Below are 15,311 nucleotides of genomic sequence, written 5' to 3'. Positions count from 1 at the left end.
GAAGAGCTATATGGCCTTATTCAATAGATGCTCATAAATAAATATTCTGAGTGTTGCGCAGCTGGTGATGACCACCATGATGACTCTATGGAAGTTATCAGGCCGACCGACAATGAGAGCAGCTCTTGCGCTGAACCAATGGAGATATATAGTGGAGACCTGTGACCACTGCAATACCAGCTTGTCACCCTGGTTTCACCGATGAGGTCAGATCCCGCACAGGATCAAAAAGGAGTTTACAGAGAAAGCCATCCAAGCTCGCTTTGAGGCTTAAAAGAGATATATAGGTTCTAGCAGACAGTCGGACACTTTTGGACTATAAAATCTTATATATAGGTAAAGATATGGAGTCTGCAAAAGCTACATATATAGTATGATAATACAAAGAGTCTACTCCACATTCTTCGACTCTTCCTTGTTGCCAACAACCAGCGCCGGCAAGGTCGCCTCGACCTCCTTGACCTGTATCCCGAGCTCGGCCAGGTCGCGCGCAGCAGCATCTACCTCTGCTGCGCCATTCGCGCCTGACGAACTGGCAGGGGGCGAGTCTGAGCTGCTGACCGACCCCCTCCTCGTCGAGCTCGACGACCCCGAGTCCCAGAACGTCAGCTTCTGGATCCACTTCTTCTTCTTCTTATCGTGGGCTTCTAGCAGCTCGGCCGCCTTCTCCAGCTCCTCGATCATCTCGCGGTCGTGCGTCGAGTCGCCAGACACCGTCTCATTCGGGTCGTGCAGCTCGGTGCTGGTAACCCGGATCCCCTGCTTGCTCATCAGCCGCGGCATCAGCTCGCGGTACGCTGCGTGGCCAGGCACAAGCTCCGAGATGTCCATGTTCTCCAGCCCATTGACGCCGGTGATCGGATGCAGGCCAGCGATGGAGTTGCGTCCAAGGCTGGTGGTGCGGTAGAAGAAGCTGAGAATCCAGTCCTTGCCGCTGTGCGCATTGACAAACCGCCCGCCGATGACGCTGGCTGCACGCCGCCACTCCTCGGACGACTCCACTACAGGCGCGCCAAACAAGTACACGTCCTCTACAAGCCCAAAGGCGTTCATGCGTGCCAGCTCCAGCAGGGCATAAAATATCAGGCGTGCGCCGATCGAGTATCCAACCAGTGTCACCGGCCGCTGGCCCTGCACGCGCTGCAGCAAAAGATCAGCCAGTACTGGCCCTGCCTTTTCCGCCATGTCGCAGCCGGTGGACCACGGGTTGTCGAGCACGTACCCGAGCTTGGCCAGCCACATTGGAATCGACAGTGGTCCAAGCAGGCTCGGCAAAACTGTGTGCTGCAGGGTCTGGGTCAACGTAATTGAAAACACTTCACCGACAATCATGCGCAGCGAGCTGCCAAGCCGCCCCAGCGCCTCTGACTCCCACAGCAGACTGCAGTGGTCGCCGTTCAGCGGGTCAAGCGTCGAGAACGAAAACACGCCATTATCGGCCTTGCCCAGCCATCCAGGCACAGTCAGAATCAGGTTCGTCTGCTGCTCACTAATGCATGGGATAAACTCGAACTGCTCGGCAAACCGCGTGCGCCTGGTAATTTGCCGCCCCGCCAGCCCACTGCCCGTCAGCGTCGCTGCGCCAGTGATCAGCGCAGTGCCTCCAATGCTGCCAAAGAACGCACCGGTGTTAGCCACGCCAATAGCACCTAGGGTTGCACCAATGCCTGCACCAATGGCTGGCGCCAAGAGCCCGGCGCTGAGACCGATCACGAGCCCGCCGCCCACTGTGGCCAAACCGATAATCATCAGACGCTTCTTCTTGCCCTTGGAGGCATGCTCTTTTAGCACGCTCTTGGACGAGTCCTTGGTCGCCACCCGCACGTCAGTAGCATATTCATGCAGACACAGCTGGCGCGTTACGCGTCGCTCGCACTTCATCACCTCGACCCACGGGTAGCCGATGGCTTCAGCCATGCGACGCAGCAGGTAGCGGCTGCGGCTGTCATACACATCGTCAGTCAGCAGGAGCAGGAATAGGTCGAGAATTAGGGTCGCACGCACGTCGATTACAAGCGTCTGGTCGACATCAACCTTGGTCAGCGTCTCGTCGTCTAGGTCGTTGATGGATGGAGGCATTGGTGATATAGGCGTCTGCGGTTCTGAGCAGAACATGCTGACGTATGGCGGTACGGCATCGTCTGTATCTGTCTGCACCGTCTCACCGCTTGTCTCGCGCCCAGACAGTCCAGCGCTATCACTGCCAACTGATATCCGAGCCGCCGGCTGCTCCGAAGAGGTATTCGCAGGTTCTGGGAGCTGCTTCTCAGAAACATCGCTGTCAAACGAGCGCTTCTGCTTCTCGGCGCCATCTAACGACTGTCTATCCGGTGCATCCGTCGGCAGCATCGAGTACTGCGAGTACATGTCGCTGTCCTCGTCATCCGTGTTCTCCAGCGACCCGCTGCCCATCCAACTGAGCCCCAGCTTGTTCTTCCTTTTCTTCTTATCCTCGCGCTCCTCCTCAGCGCTGTCTCTAGTTGGTTTCAGATCATGCACGAGGTCGTCAGTTGCTAGGTGCGCAACCGCCAGCTCCTGGTCTGCCTCAACAATGATTGTGTCGCCCTGGGCCGCCAGCGAGGCCGCCATGTCTTCTATCTGGATCTTGTGGCGCGGCAGCATATCGATCATGCGCTGCTCCTCAAGCGAGATGCTGACATGCCTGTACATCTTGCGCATGACCCGACGCGAAAAATTCATGAAGCTGGCTGTCGATGACTGGGACTCCTTGAACTGCACATTGAGCCGGTCCTGCATGTCCACCAGCAGCAGATACACCAGCCCGACATATGCAACCTTTTGCTCCTCCGACAGAATGCCGTCGCTGGCATGTAGCTGGTTCTGCCGCTCAGCCGCCAATAGCTTTGCCTCCTCGATCTCCAGGATGCTCCTCATAGATGCCTGCTGGTTGGGTTTAGGCGACCCTGCCGAGCTCTGACTCCGGGCGCTGGCCACACTTGTCCGTCCGCTCATTGACTCTGGCTTCTCGCTCTCACGCAGCATCCTGTCGACCATAAACCTCGGCAGATGCGACTCTGCGCCGTACCCACCCGGGGACTTGCCCGGTGCCCGTCTGAATGCCGGCGACCGTTTGCCTGGTTCGCTGATATGGTGAATCGCTGGTGCTGCAGCTTTTGCTTTTTGGCGCCAGCGACATTGTTGTCGAGTCAGGCCGCTCCGAGGTGCTGTATCTGATTCCCGTGTTGGTTGGTGCTGCTGCACCCATGGCTGCGCCCAGCGTCTGGCTGTCGGTATAGTAGTCGCGCCGCCGGTCCACCCGGTGTGCCAGCGCTGTGGGCACAGAGCCTAGCGGCACAGGCATATCGGGAACAACCACAGACAGCGATGTCTCGGAGTGCCCGCGCGCTGGGTGGTTCGGCAGTGGCCCGGAATACTCGCGCATTCGCGGAGTGCCGACGCTGTGCACAGAGGGGCTGCCCCGTCCGCTTATGCTGGCGCGCATCTGCTGGTGTCTAAATGCATCGCTGGACATTTTCTCTAGAGTCCACGAAACGGGTGTGCGGGTTGGAATTTGTAGGGACTGTAGGGAGAGGGGAGGGAATTATGTGCGATAGACGGCAAAATAAAACAGCAGAAAGTGTGCAAAAATCGAGGAAACGTTTGCAGAGGGCAAGCTGGAGCTGGCTGGATTTTTGGCTCCCCACACCAGTCGCCCATCGCCTGGCCAATGGCCACCTGCCGCTTTCAAACGGGCGAGTGCGATTATTTTTAGCACTTTGCTTTTTCCACTTGACCATCTTCCCCCCACCGAAGCCCAGCACATGTGGAGTGCAGAGACATTCAATCAACGTTTTGTGCCAGATGTCTAGCAAACAGCAGTGGCGGGGATAGCATGATGCAGATGCTACGGCCCTCTTGTTATTATCCTATGCTAGTCCAAGTTTGTGCATGGCGCAAGTTCCTGAAGTAGACCGTCTAGACCGCGTTGCGCTGGACCGCTTGCATCTCTCGCTCTCCTTCTTCCTCTTCCCCACACGCAATACCACTGCTATTACCTCAGCCTATCGACAATTTACAAAGTACATTGGAAAATGCAAACATCGCTGGGACTTGGAGCGCCGATGCAGATCATGCATGCTCTTGCGGCTTCTACCTTGATCATATCTGTATCGCATGCGCAGCTCGGCAGAGATAATCGCTACCTGCATCCTGGTCACGAGCTCTACGACGCCCTGGGTCTGCACGATATCCCTATGCAACTGCAAGCAGGCGGGCTGTCAGATGCATCTCTGTCTGCGGATGAGCAAAAAGCCCGGCTACACGGCATATTCGCACCACCGGCTACGCACCGCGCCATTAGCCGAGCCAAGCGCCTCAGCGGTGTCGCTGATCCACGCTATGGAAATGGAAGACCCGGCTGCCACGCCGCACCCGAGAGACAGCGTGGTAGGCAGCAACTGCTTCTCGCTACGAACATCGCGGTATTGCGGCGGCACCTTTGGCGACTACTTCATGTCAAGCCGCTCCAAAGTCAACGGCCAGCACGTCCTGGACACCCGCGGCTTCGACTCTGTCCTCGACGGATACTTCAACACGTCCAGCGAGTTCGAGTACATCAACAGTTTCTTTGGCTGCGAGTCATGGTCCGGGTACCCGACACCACGGTACCGCATCGCTTACACATGCCGCAGCCTGCTCGAGAGTGCTGAGGCCAAGCTGTGCAACAAGCTGCACCAGCCGCCGCCTCTATGCAAGGACAGTTGCAGCGTAGTACGTGAACCAGTGGGCCGAGATGACCAGCAATGCAATGCTGTGTCAAGAACACCGGTTTGGCCGAATTCCATCGACTGTCGCTTGCCCAGAGCTGCGATTCGGCGCCGTACAATGGATCGATCGGATGCATTCCAGGCATCGAGAGCGGTGCCGAGATTTGTGGTAAGCTTGTTTAGACACTGCTCGCGCAGTAGCGACACTGTCTATTTCTCCTGCTCAACCGCCTGCTTTGCTTTCTACTACTGTAGGGTTTACTATCCTTGCGCACGCGACAAAAAACCAAAGAAACGCAGTATGCGATTTCTGCAAGCAAAGCAACGACGCGTGCTGCACCAGCCGTGAAGCCTTACAACTCTGCGATGCAGTTCCATCGCACAAGTTCTACATGGCGATCATCGCATCCATGGCGCTCCTGCTGATCCTCATCGGGGTCGCCGCCGTCTGGTTCTTCCATCCGACGGGCTAAGCGCATGGAGCCCTCGTCGAGCCCCGTCTCCCAAGCAAGCACTGAGATGCCCGGTCCCCTGAAGGCCGGCTACTGGCCTAATAAACGCAACATGCAGCCGGCCAAGATGCCTGATGATTGGTGTGACAGCGTCAGCGTGTTCGTCTCGGCACCATCCACACCAACGCAGGGCCATGTGCAAGGGACCGCGCCCGAATCCAGATGCCCTGAGCCACCCACACCTCAACACAATCAAAAACGGGCGCCGCACTGTGGCGCAACAGCTAGTGGCATTCCTGGGCACCTCAGTCAGCAACAAGCTGCAGACACTTGCAACCAAGGCGCACAAGACCGCAGCAAGCGCCCTGCCTAAAATCGGGCGCAGAAAGGGGCAGGCTGAACAGCCGCTCCAGGCAGACCCCACAAAGCCGCTACCATCTACACCAAAAAATTCGCGGGTACCTTCACTGCCGCCGCAGCTAACACCCCACCCGTCCCTCCTCAACACCCCTGGTGATATCTGCCGTTCTGGACAACACCAGAGATGAGCATTGCTACCAGTTCACCGGTACTAGGAGACGCAAGCCCGCCCAAGGTCCTGCGCTACCCACCACCCAATATTACCATCGGCAAGCGCACCCAGTCATTACGTGGCGGCCAAGTATCGACCAGGCATTCAGCATCGACATCTATGGCAGGTGGAAGCAGCAGGAGCCCCCAGCAAGTCCCTGCTGCTGACGAAACTGCTGCTGAGCCCGATTTGTTTACAGTGCTATACCCGTACACACCTGTCGAGAGCGATGAGCTGTCAGTCCGGCCTGGCGAGATAGTGCGCGTGCTACGGCTTTTCCTGGACGGCTGGACGTTCGTGCAGAGAATGGACGACGGCGCCATCGGCGCAGTGCCTGCTGTGTGTCTTGACACAGGATCTTGCCGACATTGAGTTTGCTACCCTGCACAAAATGCTGCCTCATTAACCCCCAGCATCATATTTCTTCATTCCTTTTTCAAGACGACAATGCGATCGTGACTATAAACATTCTTAACAAGTCAATCTGGAGAATGTTGTCGGCAATTGCTGTTTTGCTAACATATGTGGCTACGGTTCTTTTGATGTGCGGCGACTAAACGTTGGCGATATTACAAAAGATGGAAAATGCTGCCAGTAGCAGTTGCGAGCATTTTCGTGCTGCCTGAATATTCCTTCACTAGGACCCCTGTCTTTAGAGCATGAAACATATATGCGAATACTCTCGACCTGATCATATTGCAGTAGGCTCATCGCTACTGCTGCACTCCTGAACGATAACGTTTCCCGATTGCTTGACTTGCACAGTGCACATACTTTCATATATATGTGTGAGCAATGGCACGCTGGCAAATGGAGCAAATGTGCGTCCTCCTTTCTCTCCCTCTACTTTCCACTCCGCTGTTCGCTACCGCCACCCCTTCCTTCACCTTGCATCCTCCGCCGATCATCCTCCAACTGCTCAATATATTCAGTTCTCGTCGCTATTCCGTGTGTATACTATTGCGAATCATTTTCAATTTCCCACTCCGCCACGCTCGTTACGTATCCAGACAAGGGGGGCTTCATTTGCTAAAAAAGAATACGTCGGACCGTTCTATTATTTTTAGCAACAATCACCTAGCACAGCCTGCCTCTAGCTGTGCACATTAGACCGCCCAATTGTTTTCTTGCCGATTATTCTTATATCCCTCGCACCTTGGCAACAGCGCTCCTTTCATTGAACCACCCGTCTTCCCCCTCCCTCCTCTTCGCATCCTTGTACCAGACACTCTTCTGTTTCCCTCTACCCTTCCGCAACGGGGTTTTCCTTGGTGACATAACTGCCCTGCCATGCAAATATTACGATTGGTGACATACTTAGCGCTTGGTGCGCTCGGCTGTGCTATTCCTATGCGGCAAGCGCTGCCGCTGCCCAGTGGCCCATCGGAGGTCCAGGCTGGGTCATACTTTATAGAGTTTATGAGCGAACCGGCAACCCTGCAGAGTCAGCTCGAGCACATCCAGTTTGCCCGCTTGGTCTCGGCCTCCGGCATCAAGGTCCGCACCCGCAATTCATTCCGGCGCCTTTTCAACGGTGTTTCCATCGACCTTCCTGACAAGCGTGATCTGGAGACCCTGACATCCATGCCAGGGGTAAAGCGCTCATGGCCAATGCAGATGCGCACGCGCCTGACTGCAATCCACACAGATAATGCCACACCAAACCTCATGTACGCACACTCGCACACCGGTGTCGACAAAGTGCAAAGGGAGCTCGGTCTCGATGGCACGGGAGTAAAGGTCGGCGTGATTGATACAGGCGTCGACTACATGCACCCGGATCTGGGCGGTTGCTTCAAGACGCCCGGGTGTCCGTTCCAGTACGGCGAGGATTTTGTCGGCGACAAATATGACTCGTCGAGCTCGCCGCACCCAAAGCCAGGACCCGACCCGCGCGATACCTGCGATGGCCACGGTACGCATGTCACGGGTATTATTGCTGCCCATGGATCGAGGGTCAAAGGCGTGGCTCCAGGCGTCACCCTCGGTATCTACCGCATCTTTGGCTGCCCCGGAAACGGCACTGGCCAGGCTGCAGACGATGTCATTCTGAAGGCCATGGAGGCTGCACACAGGGACCGGCATGGACGTACTCAACATGAGTTTTGGCAGCGGCCCGAGCTGGAAAGAGGACGCGCTGGCTGTAGCTGCCTCGCGGCTGGTGAGTGCCGGAGTCATCGTTGTAGCGTCTGCTGGCAATGATGGCGCTAACGGCCTGTACACATCCGGATCCCCTAGCCTGGGCGACGGCGTTATCTCTGTCGCATCGTTTGACAACTGGATGCTAACCAGCCTGAGTATTGACATTGTCGGCCCTAACATCAACATGTCGATTGTGCATTCGTCGCCTGGAAACAGCAAATTCGGCTTTTCTTTCGCTTCGCCAGTCGAGATATCCGGCGCCACCGACAGCACTGGTTCCAACGAGGGCTGTGCACCCTACAACAATGCCAATCTGACCAACAAGATTGCGTTTGTTAAGCGTGGCAACTGCACGTTTGTCGACAAGGCCCTCTATGCCCAGCAAGCTGGTGCCATCGGTGTGGTTGTGTACAACTTCGAAAATGAGCTTATGTCGCCGACATCTGTCTCGCTTAATGTCACAATCCCGCTCGTGGTCATCAAGCTGGCTGACGGTGAGACTATCCAGGGTGAACTCAAGCGCGGTACTGTCACCTTGACTGCAACCAACCATACAGTTAGCGAGGTCAATCCGTCAGGAGGCCAGATCTCGCACTTTTCCTCGTGGGGACCCGATCCCGAGCTGTATATATCACCTGCAGTTGGTGCCCCTGGCGGTAACATCTTTTCGACGTTCCCTCTGGCCCTTGGCGGGTACACATCGCTGTCAGGCACCTCGATGGCAACGCCGTATGTGACTGGCATGGCTGCATTGATCCTGCAGTCCAAGAAGATGCGTGTCAGTACTGGTGAAGTGAAGCGGCTGATTCTGGAGAGCGCGCACCCGATCAACGACGGGAATAAGACTGAGCTTCTATCCCCGCTACGCCAGGGGTCTGGTCTCACCAATATTTTTGATTCGCTTAGTGCCCTGGCCACCATTGACCCCCCGCAAATCTCGATCAACTCGACGGTGACTGATGACGATGCAAGTGTAGCAAAGCGACGGATCGACGATACGCTTGCCATGCGCAGTGTCCCTCCGCAGATCAGCAGTGGTCCGGGTCGCTCATCCTCTGGCGAAGTGTACCGCACGCTGAAGCTCTACAACCACAACACGGCTCACCACCTAACATGCACAATGACCAATCTGCCGGCATCTTCAGTATCCTCGTTCCTTGCCAACGGCAGCTTTGCCGCTGTACCGCGCACTTGGCCCGAGGATGCTACTAGCAGCGTTTCACCCGACATGCAGCCCCAGGCTGTCATTGATGGCCAGTCCTTGCCAATCCGAATTGGTCCTAATAGTGTACAGCGTGTACGGGTTCGTATCACCCCTCCCACGGGACTCAGCTTGACCGATCGCTGGTTCTTTGGTGGCTACTTGCGCTTCAACTTCTTATGGGACGATCCGGCAGGAACGGCTCAGAGCCTGCATATTCCGTACACTGGATTCCTGGGTGACTACTCAGCGCAAGATATTTTGTCGCCGCCCGAGCAGGGCTTGCCGTACGTGAGCGTCAAGGGCTCAACCGACCCGATTGCAGATGGTGATGACTTCAATATTGACGACACGCACAAACTCGCAGTACACTACCGCCTAGAACACCCAACAGCCAGGCTGAAGCTGCAGCTGATCGATAGCCGCAACCAGTCGGTTGGCTACCTGCCATACGGATATCTCGAGTACATGGGCCGCAACTACCAGGGCATCAAAGGCCGTTTCTCCAACGCCACCATAAACGGCACATTATTCCGGGATCAAGAGCTCACTCAAGCGTTCACAGCTGAGCCCGGAGAATACCGTGTGCGTATCGATGCTCTGAGGCCACTGCGCGATCCCAGCGACCCTGAGGGGTTCCAAACCTGGGTGTCGCCAAAATTCATCATTAACAGCGTTCAATGTCACTCCTGGTGGTTCCAAAACAAAGAACGGCGACGACGATGACGATGACGAATCTTAGTCTCCCTATATTTATACTCAATCCATACTACTTCATGTCACTTGCCTATATATGGCGATGGCGGTGGAAACTACATGAGAATGTGAATTTATTTGGCTGTGTTAACCTAGGGAATGAGTGGTTAGTCGAGTATATGGGAAAAATAAGTTCTCAAAAAGTGACTGAGGGGAAGAAGGAAGGCTGGTCGTCTGTCTGGGCCTTTGCACGTATGCGTTTCGACCTTGTCTATGCTGGCGCAGGGGGGACTCCAGGACCCCGAATGTCAGGCATTAGAAATCGACAATGACAAAAGACAACCTGCAATAGAAGCCTTGAGATAGAGTGGAAACCATACTCTTCCACATACTGTCCTGCTGCTGATACCCAGCTGATGAGCCGTGCTTGCATTATGCCAGGACATTATTATACTAGCAGAACATTTCTTAGCTGGTACAGTCGAGATATCCTTGGAAAATAAATGCGAGGCAGCAGTTTTGCTTCAAATGGAATGGAAGCAGCGTCCATACAAGGTATAACCACAGGGTGACCAGCAAAGAAATGGTGTGGGTATTATCTGATACAGCCCAAGGCTGTTGTTCTGCATACCTCAAAGCAAGCTCATGTCCACCCAATGTATAATTTGTGGACAGTCAGTCGTGTCCATGTCTGAGTACATACACAAGAGGTAGGGCAAGAGCCAGAATCCAAAAATCACTAAATGGATACAACAGCCATGCCGCTTGAACCCTCAAATCCGTCGTCTGCGCGCATCACAGATGCACAGATCATTCTCTGCCTTGCAGCTGTTTGGGTGGGTTCAGTTGACTGACTGACTCGACTTTCATGCACTTCCGCATATCTCTGAGCCAGACACTCCAGCACGGAAAATAGGTGCACACGTCTGTGTTTGACAACCATCCGCACCGCCCTCACAGTTCCTTGTTTTCCTCTGGCATTTGGTGTTTTTCGCTGTTGGCGGTGCCAGTGCAGACGCAACCCATATGCAAATTTAAGCATATGCGAATCGGTCCAGTGAAGGGGTTTCAGCGAATCGCATGTCTGTAGTCGATCTCCACATGGTCAACAGAGAGGATGCCACCAGCAGAGGCGGCTGGGGTTGCTAAAAGCGACAACTGTCACATATCTCTGTATCTGTTTAGTTCTCGGCTGTCCAACAATAATAGTATCGTCGTGTAGTCTGAGTCCAAATGCATGTCAATCTACACACACGATTTTTGAGAAAAGGAGAGCAGCTTTTGACTACAAAACTGTAGGGGGCGAGAGGGGCGCATAGCAGGACTCAGCGGTACATATCAGCACCTCCCGCAATATCTGCAAGTACACCGCTGTCTGCGATCAATTTTCGCCATGTCCAAAGTGCAGATGTATAGTCGGCAATCATTGTGCCATGCGTGAGGCCGGACATGCAATTTGCATTGGTGTCTTAGCTGTAGAGTAGTGAGTTGCTAGAGACCTGTGTTGGATAAAACCAACATTTCTGCTGATGTCTCTGGTACAAAGGGGCTTCTACAAATTAGAATACGACTCCTGCTCTCGGCTGCACCTATGCTTCGCTCCGGCATGCTGTCTGTCATCCGCTCCATTCCTCCACATGACACTCAACACTGTGCATGCACGAGATGCATATAGTTCGAACTGGCCAAGTGTGAGAAAACAGCCTCTGTCTATTACCTTGCCCTGCCCACAAATCAATAAATATAGTGTTGGGACAGTCAGGCGGACAGCAAGCAGCGGAAGAGAGTGAAAGGAATAAATGCGCATCGCTTGCTCTTTTGCAGAGGGCAGAGTGGTGGGGGGCAGCCAAAGGTGGCTTCCGGAAGCATTCCATGCCTTTGCGACAGGCTAAAAGACATGGGAACGACGCCAGGCGCTTCCGTTCTCTGCACTCGACCTGGCCTTGCTCGCCATCCTCAACACGAACACAAACAGCATATAGCTATTATTCACTTTGTTTCCCTGTCACAACCATGCACTTCCAAGACATATCCCATGGCGATGCACCAGATGCTGTGTCGCCAAAGATACTTGGCAGCCTGCAAGAAAGCTTTCCACCTGTACATCGACAGTGTCGGACTACGAGCAGTTCATTGACTTTTACGACAGCTTTCCCGAGTACCACGCGCTCATACCGCCGTTCATGAAGACTCCTGCACTGATTCTGGAGTGCCTCATGGACTGCTGGTGCAATCTCACAGACTGCCCCAAAAAGCACTCTCGGAGGTGGGTCTCGAACTACACGCTCCTCCGCACACACAATCTCCTGGGCCAGGTCAAGGAGCTACGTATTGTCCTGTACAACGACAGCGCTGAGGTACTCAATCTTGACCAGGCGCTTGAGGATCTCTGCATTCCCCAGGGGCAATCGCCAGCACCAAGCTGATCATGTTTCTTGGGACAGGCCTCTTCTCGGCTGGAGACAAGCAGGAGATACATCTAGCTAGGGTGGAAGCCGCACGCACTGCCAGGCTAATTGTCGACCTCTGCCCTCATGCGACTGGGCTATGGTTTCACCATCTGCGAGACTGGTGTACGATTAAAGGGCTGCTATATGGTATCCCTGGTGTTGGGAGTGAGATCATGCTACTTCTTCGCACCGAGCTTCATTCACAGCTCACACAGCTTCAGATAGCACGCCCTTTCCCTAAAGCCCTCGGCAAGCCGTTTGCTTCCAATCTCGAAATTTTGGACATTGATCTCGATTTGCTCTCAGAGCTCACATCATTGCCGAAAATCCCCATCAAGCACCTGCGCAAACTTGCACTATATGCTATCAGGCGCCAAATCGACTGGGACGTGTTCGAGGTAGAACCAGATGGAGAGATGACGTTCGGGCATCTCGAGGAGATTGTTCTGCAATTTGCTAATGGGCATGCCAACAGTGGGTATTTTGTGACCGACAAGTGCAATGTGGCATTTCCTGTGACGACATGTGTCAAAACAATTGGTCTGTTAGATACCAGCGTGGCGATTCAGAACTACCTGAAGAAAGGACAGTGTAGACCGCTAATGCTCGTGGAAGATCCCTTCACTTTCGCGACTCGGAGTCTCAATGTTCTTTATTGCGCAACATATGTCCACATCATGTACCTTTATAGACACAACGACGAGCAGACAGCGTATACATCACACTGCATGCACAAGCTGTACAGACACAGGAACAAGTGGGTTCGCGGTCTTCGGCTCACTGGTATCAACTACCCGATGCCAGTGAAAATCAACTGGAAGGGCTTGCGCTGGATGCACATCGAAGCTAGCATTGCCGACATCAACAGCATCATAAATGTGGTCTCACAGCTGAAGGATCTGGAAGCGCTCATCATCGACTGCTTCTCGATGAAGCGCAGCCATCTAACGGTGCCCGAGAGAGGTGAGCATTTTGCCGACCAGACCAGCATGTTCTACAGTATTGATGAAGCAGTCAGCAATATCTCCGACGAAGTTGGATCAAAGCTCACTCGCTTGGATATCCGGTCGCGCAAGGCTCTATGTGTCGACTCGGTTTTGCGTCTCACTGCAATCATGCCGAACCTGCAGGAGCTTGGTGTAAACGAGGAGTCGATTGAGGCTGTGTCCATGAGGAGTAGCAACCCCAGGATTCGGATTCGCGAGTTCACTGTACACATCGACGAGGTGGACAAGGCGAGGGACAAGTATTATTGCGAATAGTCTGTATCAGCTTTTCAATATGTGTATGTAACCATCAATTATCTGGAATGAATCGCATGCACGGCTGATATGCTCCAATATCGTTAAATGATATATTGAAGTCTGTTAATGAACTTTTCGCGAACCTTAGTTCTTCATGTTCTTGGGCAGAGTGTCCCTGACAAACGGCACAAACTCGACACCACCCATGTACGGAACCAGGGGCTTGGGGATCCTCAGACCCTCGGGGGTCTGGTGGTTCTCCAGCAGACAGCACAGGGCACGCTCAGTGGCGCACAGAGTGGAGTTGAGGCAGTGCACGTACTTCTTCTCGCGGTCGCCCATCTTCTTGGTGCCGCAGCGGATCTCGAGGTTGCGGGACTGGTAGTCAGTGCAGTTCGAGCACGACACAAGCTCCTTGTACTCGCCCTGGTGAGGGAACCAGGCCTCCAGATCGAACTTCTTGGCAGCGGCGTCATTGAGCGCCGAGGAAACAATGCCGACAACCCGGTACGAGATACCGAGGGACTGGAAGAACTCTTCCGAGGTGGCGATCATCTCGTCAAACATAGCCCACGACTTCTCGGGTTCTGTCAAGACAAACTGCTCGATCTTCTCGAACTGGTGCACGCGGAAGATTCCCCAGGTGTCCTTGCCGTGAGCGCCAGCCTCCTTGCGGAAGCAGGTCGAGTAGCCGGCGTACTTGGCCGGGAGCTGCTCGGCGGGCTGCTCGAACCACTCACCCGAGTGGAAAGCAGAGATCGGCTGCTCCGAAGTGGCGATCAGGTACTTGTCCTCGCCCTCGCCGGTAACCTTGTACAGCTCCTCGTCATACTGCGACAGCTGGGCGGTCTTGGCCATAATCTCGCGCCGCATGAAGAACGGGGTCTGAATCTTGGTGTATCCCTTCTTACCCAGGAACTGCAGACCGTAGTTGATCAGCGCCAGGTTCAGATCGACACCAACACCGGTCAGGAAATAGCCGCGGTGACCGGCGACCTTGGCGCCGCGCTCCTGGTCATAGCCGCCGAGCAGATACAGGACCTCGTGGTGCGAGCGCAGCTCCGGCTGGTGCTTGGGCTCGACGCCATCGACGAAATGCGTGCGCACAACGTCGTTGTCGTCCTCGGTGTTGCTGACAGTGACCGAGTCGTGCACAATGTTGCCGACAGTGTTGACCTTGGCGCGCAGGGCCTTGTCCTTGGCCTGCTCGGTCTCGGACAGATCCTTCTTCAGCTGCTCCAGCTCCGCCTTCTTCGCCAGCAGCTCCGAGGCGTCCTCCTTGGCCTTGAACTTCTTGCCAATGTCCTTCTGCACGGCGTTGATGCTGCGGTTGACGGCGTTGAGCTCAAAGTTGACTATAAACGCAGTTGTGATTTTTTGTTAGTGCGTCACAATGTCTAACACCTCACATCTAGCACCTGTCATGCCGCAGCGCGAAGTCGATGCAAAAAAAAAAAACAGTCCCTGCACAGCGGGCAATTTGGGGAGCTGGAATTTCGAGTTCCTACGGCGGGATTTGGCAATGGCACCCAACTTACCCTTGGTCCACTCCTGGTAGTCGGCAATGATCTCGTCGACGATCTTGGGGTCGGCACCGCGGCGGCGCTGCGACTCGCGGATGGCCTCGGGGTTGCCACCCTTCTCAATCTGGAACATGTTGATATCGAGCATGGTTGATTATTTGGCTTCTTCTAGTAGAGTGAAGAAAAAAAGGTGTCAAATCTGACTTGCTGATGAGCAAAAAAAGAGAAAAATGTAGAAGTGAGAGAGGTGAAGAATGCGGTTTGTATTCCTGGCTGATCTTCTGGGATGGTTCAAAGCCAGCGAT

At 54.5% G+C, this 15,311-nt stretch overlaps 6 protein-coding genes across 6 annotated transcripts; 4 read left to right on the top strand and 2 right to left on the bottom strand.

The window, feature by feature from the left end:
- Positions 1–314: 314 nt before the first annotated feature.
- Positions 315–3,624, bottom strand: DL89DRAFT_269548 (DUF726-domain-containing protein). The gene is made up of 15 exons (XM_040888342.1): positions 3,156–3,624; positions 1,626–3,103; positions 1,462–1,601; positions 1,370–1,440; positions 1,318–1,342; positions 1,165–1,293; positions 949–1,140; positions 850–927; positions 814–816; positions 751–786; positions 715–717; positions 534–684; positions 505–509; positions 430–474; positions 315–408 (listed from the first exon to the last, which is right to left on the bottom strand). Exons 1-15 carry the CDS (start codon positions 3,320–3,322, stop codon positions 391–393), a joined length of 2,541 nt encoding a protein of 846 aa, XP_040741047.1. The 5' UTR covers positions 3,323–3,624; the 3' UTR covers positions 315–390.
- A 428-nt stretch (positions 3,625–4,052) lies between these two features.
- On the top strand, positions 4,053–5,153 carry DL89DRAFT_259650 (uncharacterized protein; the record flags this gene model as incomplete). Its single annotated transcript, XM_040885709.1, has 3 exons — positions 4,053–4,442; positions 4,504–4,896; positions 4,983–5,153. The coding sequence occupies 3 exons, from the start codon at positions 4,053–4,055 to the stop codon at positions 5,151–5,153; spliced, it is 954 nt and encodes a 317-aa protein (XP_040741046.1).
- Positions 5,154–5,723: 570 nt separating this feature from the next.
- Positions 5,724–6,202, top strand: DL89DRAFT_304462 (uncharacterized protein; the record flags this gene model as incomplete). Its single annotated transcript, XM_040890881.1, has 1 exon — positions 5,724–6,202. One exon carries the CDS (start codon positions 5,724–5,726, stop codon positions 6,120–6,122), a length of 399 nt encoding a protein of 132 aa, XP_040741045.1. The 3' UTR covers positions 6,123–6,202.
- Positions 6,203–7,028: 826 nt separating this feature from the next.
- On the top strand, positions 7,029–9,819 carry DL89DRAFT_304448 (subtilisin-like protein; the record flags this gene model as incomplete). The annotated part of the gene is made up of 2 exons (XM_040890880.1): positions 7,029–7,911; positions 7,937–9,819. The coding sequence occupies exons 1-2, from the start codon at positions 7,041–7,043 to the stop codon at positions 9,817–9,819; spliced, it is 2,754 nt and encodes a 917-aa protein (XP_040741044.1). The 5' UTR covers positions 7,029–7,040.
- A 2,398-nt stretch (positions 9,820–12,217) lies between these two features.
- DL89DRAFT_259647 (uncharacterized protein) lies at positions 12,218–13,501 on the top strand (the record flags this gene model as incomplete). Its single annotated transcript, XM_040885708.1, has 1 exon — positions 12,218–13,501. One exon carries the CDS (start codon positions 12,218–12,220, stop codon positions 13,499–13,501), a length of 1,284 nt encoding a protein of 427 aa, XP_040741043.1.
- On the bottom strand, positions 13,442–15,263 carry DL89DRAFT_269545 (seryl-tRNA synthetase). Its single transcript, XM_040888341.1, has 2 exons — positions 15,022–15,263; positions 13,442–14,838 (listed from the first exon to the last, which is right to left on the bottom strand). Exons 1-2 carry the CDS (start codon positions 15,152–15,154, stop codon positions 13,628–13,630), a joined length of 1,344 nt encoding a protein of 447 aa, XP_040741042.1. The 5' UTR covers positions 15,155–15,263; the 3' UTR covers positions 13,442–13,627.
- Between the last annotated feature and the right edge of the window lie 48 nt (positions 15,264–15,311).

Source organism: Linderina pennispora (genome assembly GCF_002104995.1).
Source record: "Linderina pennispora strain ATCC 12442 chromosome Unknown DL89scaffold_13, whole genome shotgun sequence".
NCBI lineage: Eukaryota > Fungi > Kickxellomycota > Kickxellomycetes > Kickxellales > Kickxellaceae > Linderina > Linderina pennispora.
The sequence above is the reverse complement of the archived record's forward strand: the minus strand, read 5'-3'. Positions and strand labels throughout refer to the sequence as shown.

What these genes read in the sequence shown, in the direction of transcription:
- DL89DRAFT_269548 (XM_040888342.1), bottom strand. Translation starts at nt 3,322, where the DNA reads ATGCCTGTGCCGCTAGGCTCTGTGCCCACAGCGCTGGCACACCGGGTG. An exon ending in CACTGCAGTCTGCTGTGGGA is followed by an intron (nt 1,343 to 1,369) that starts GTCAGAGGCGCT and finishes GCGGCTTGGCAG; the next exon opens with CTCGCTGCGCATGATTGTCG. An exon ending in TGGCGGAAAAGGCAGGGCCA is followed by an intron (nt 1,141 to 1,164) that starts GTACTGGCTGAT and finishes CTTTTGCTGCAG; the next exon opens with CGCGTGCAGGGCCAGCGGCC.
- DL89DRAFT_269545 (XM_040888341.1), bottom strand. Translation starts at nt 15,154, where the DNA reads ATGCTCGATATCAACATGTTCCAGATTGAGAAGGGTGGCAACCCCGAG. An exon ending in CTACCAGGAGTGGACCAAGG is followed by an intron (nt 14,839 to 15,021) that starts GTAAGTTGGGTG and finishes CTGCGTTTATAG; the next exon opens with TCAACTTTGAGCTCAACGCC.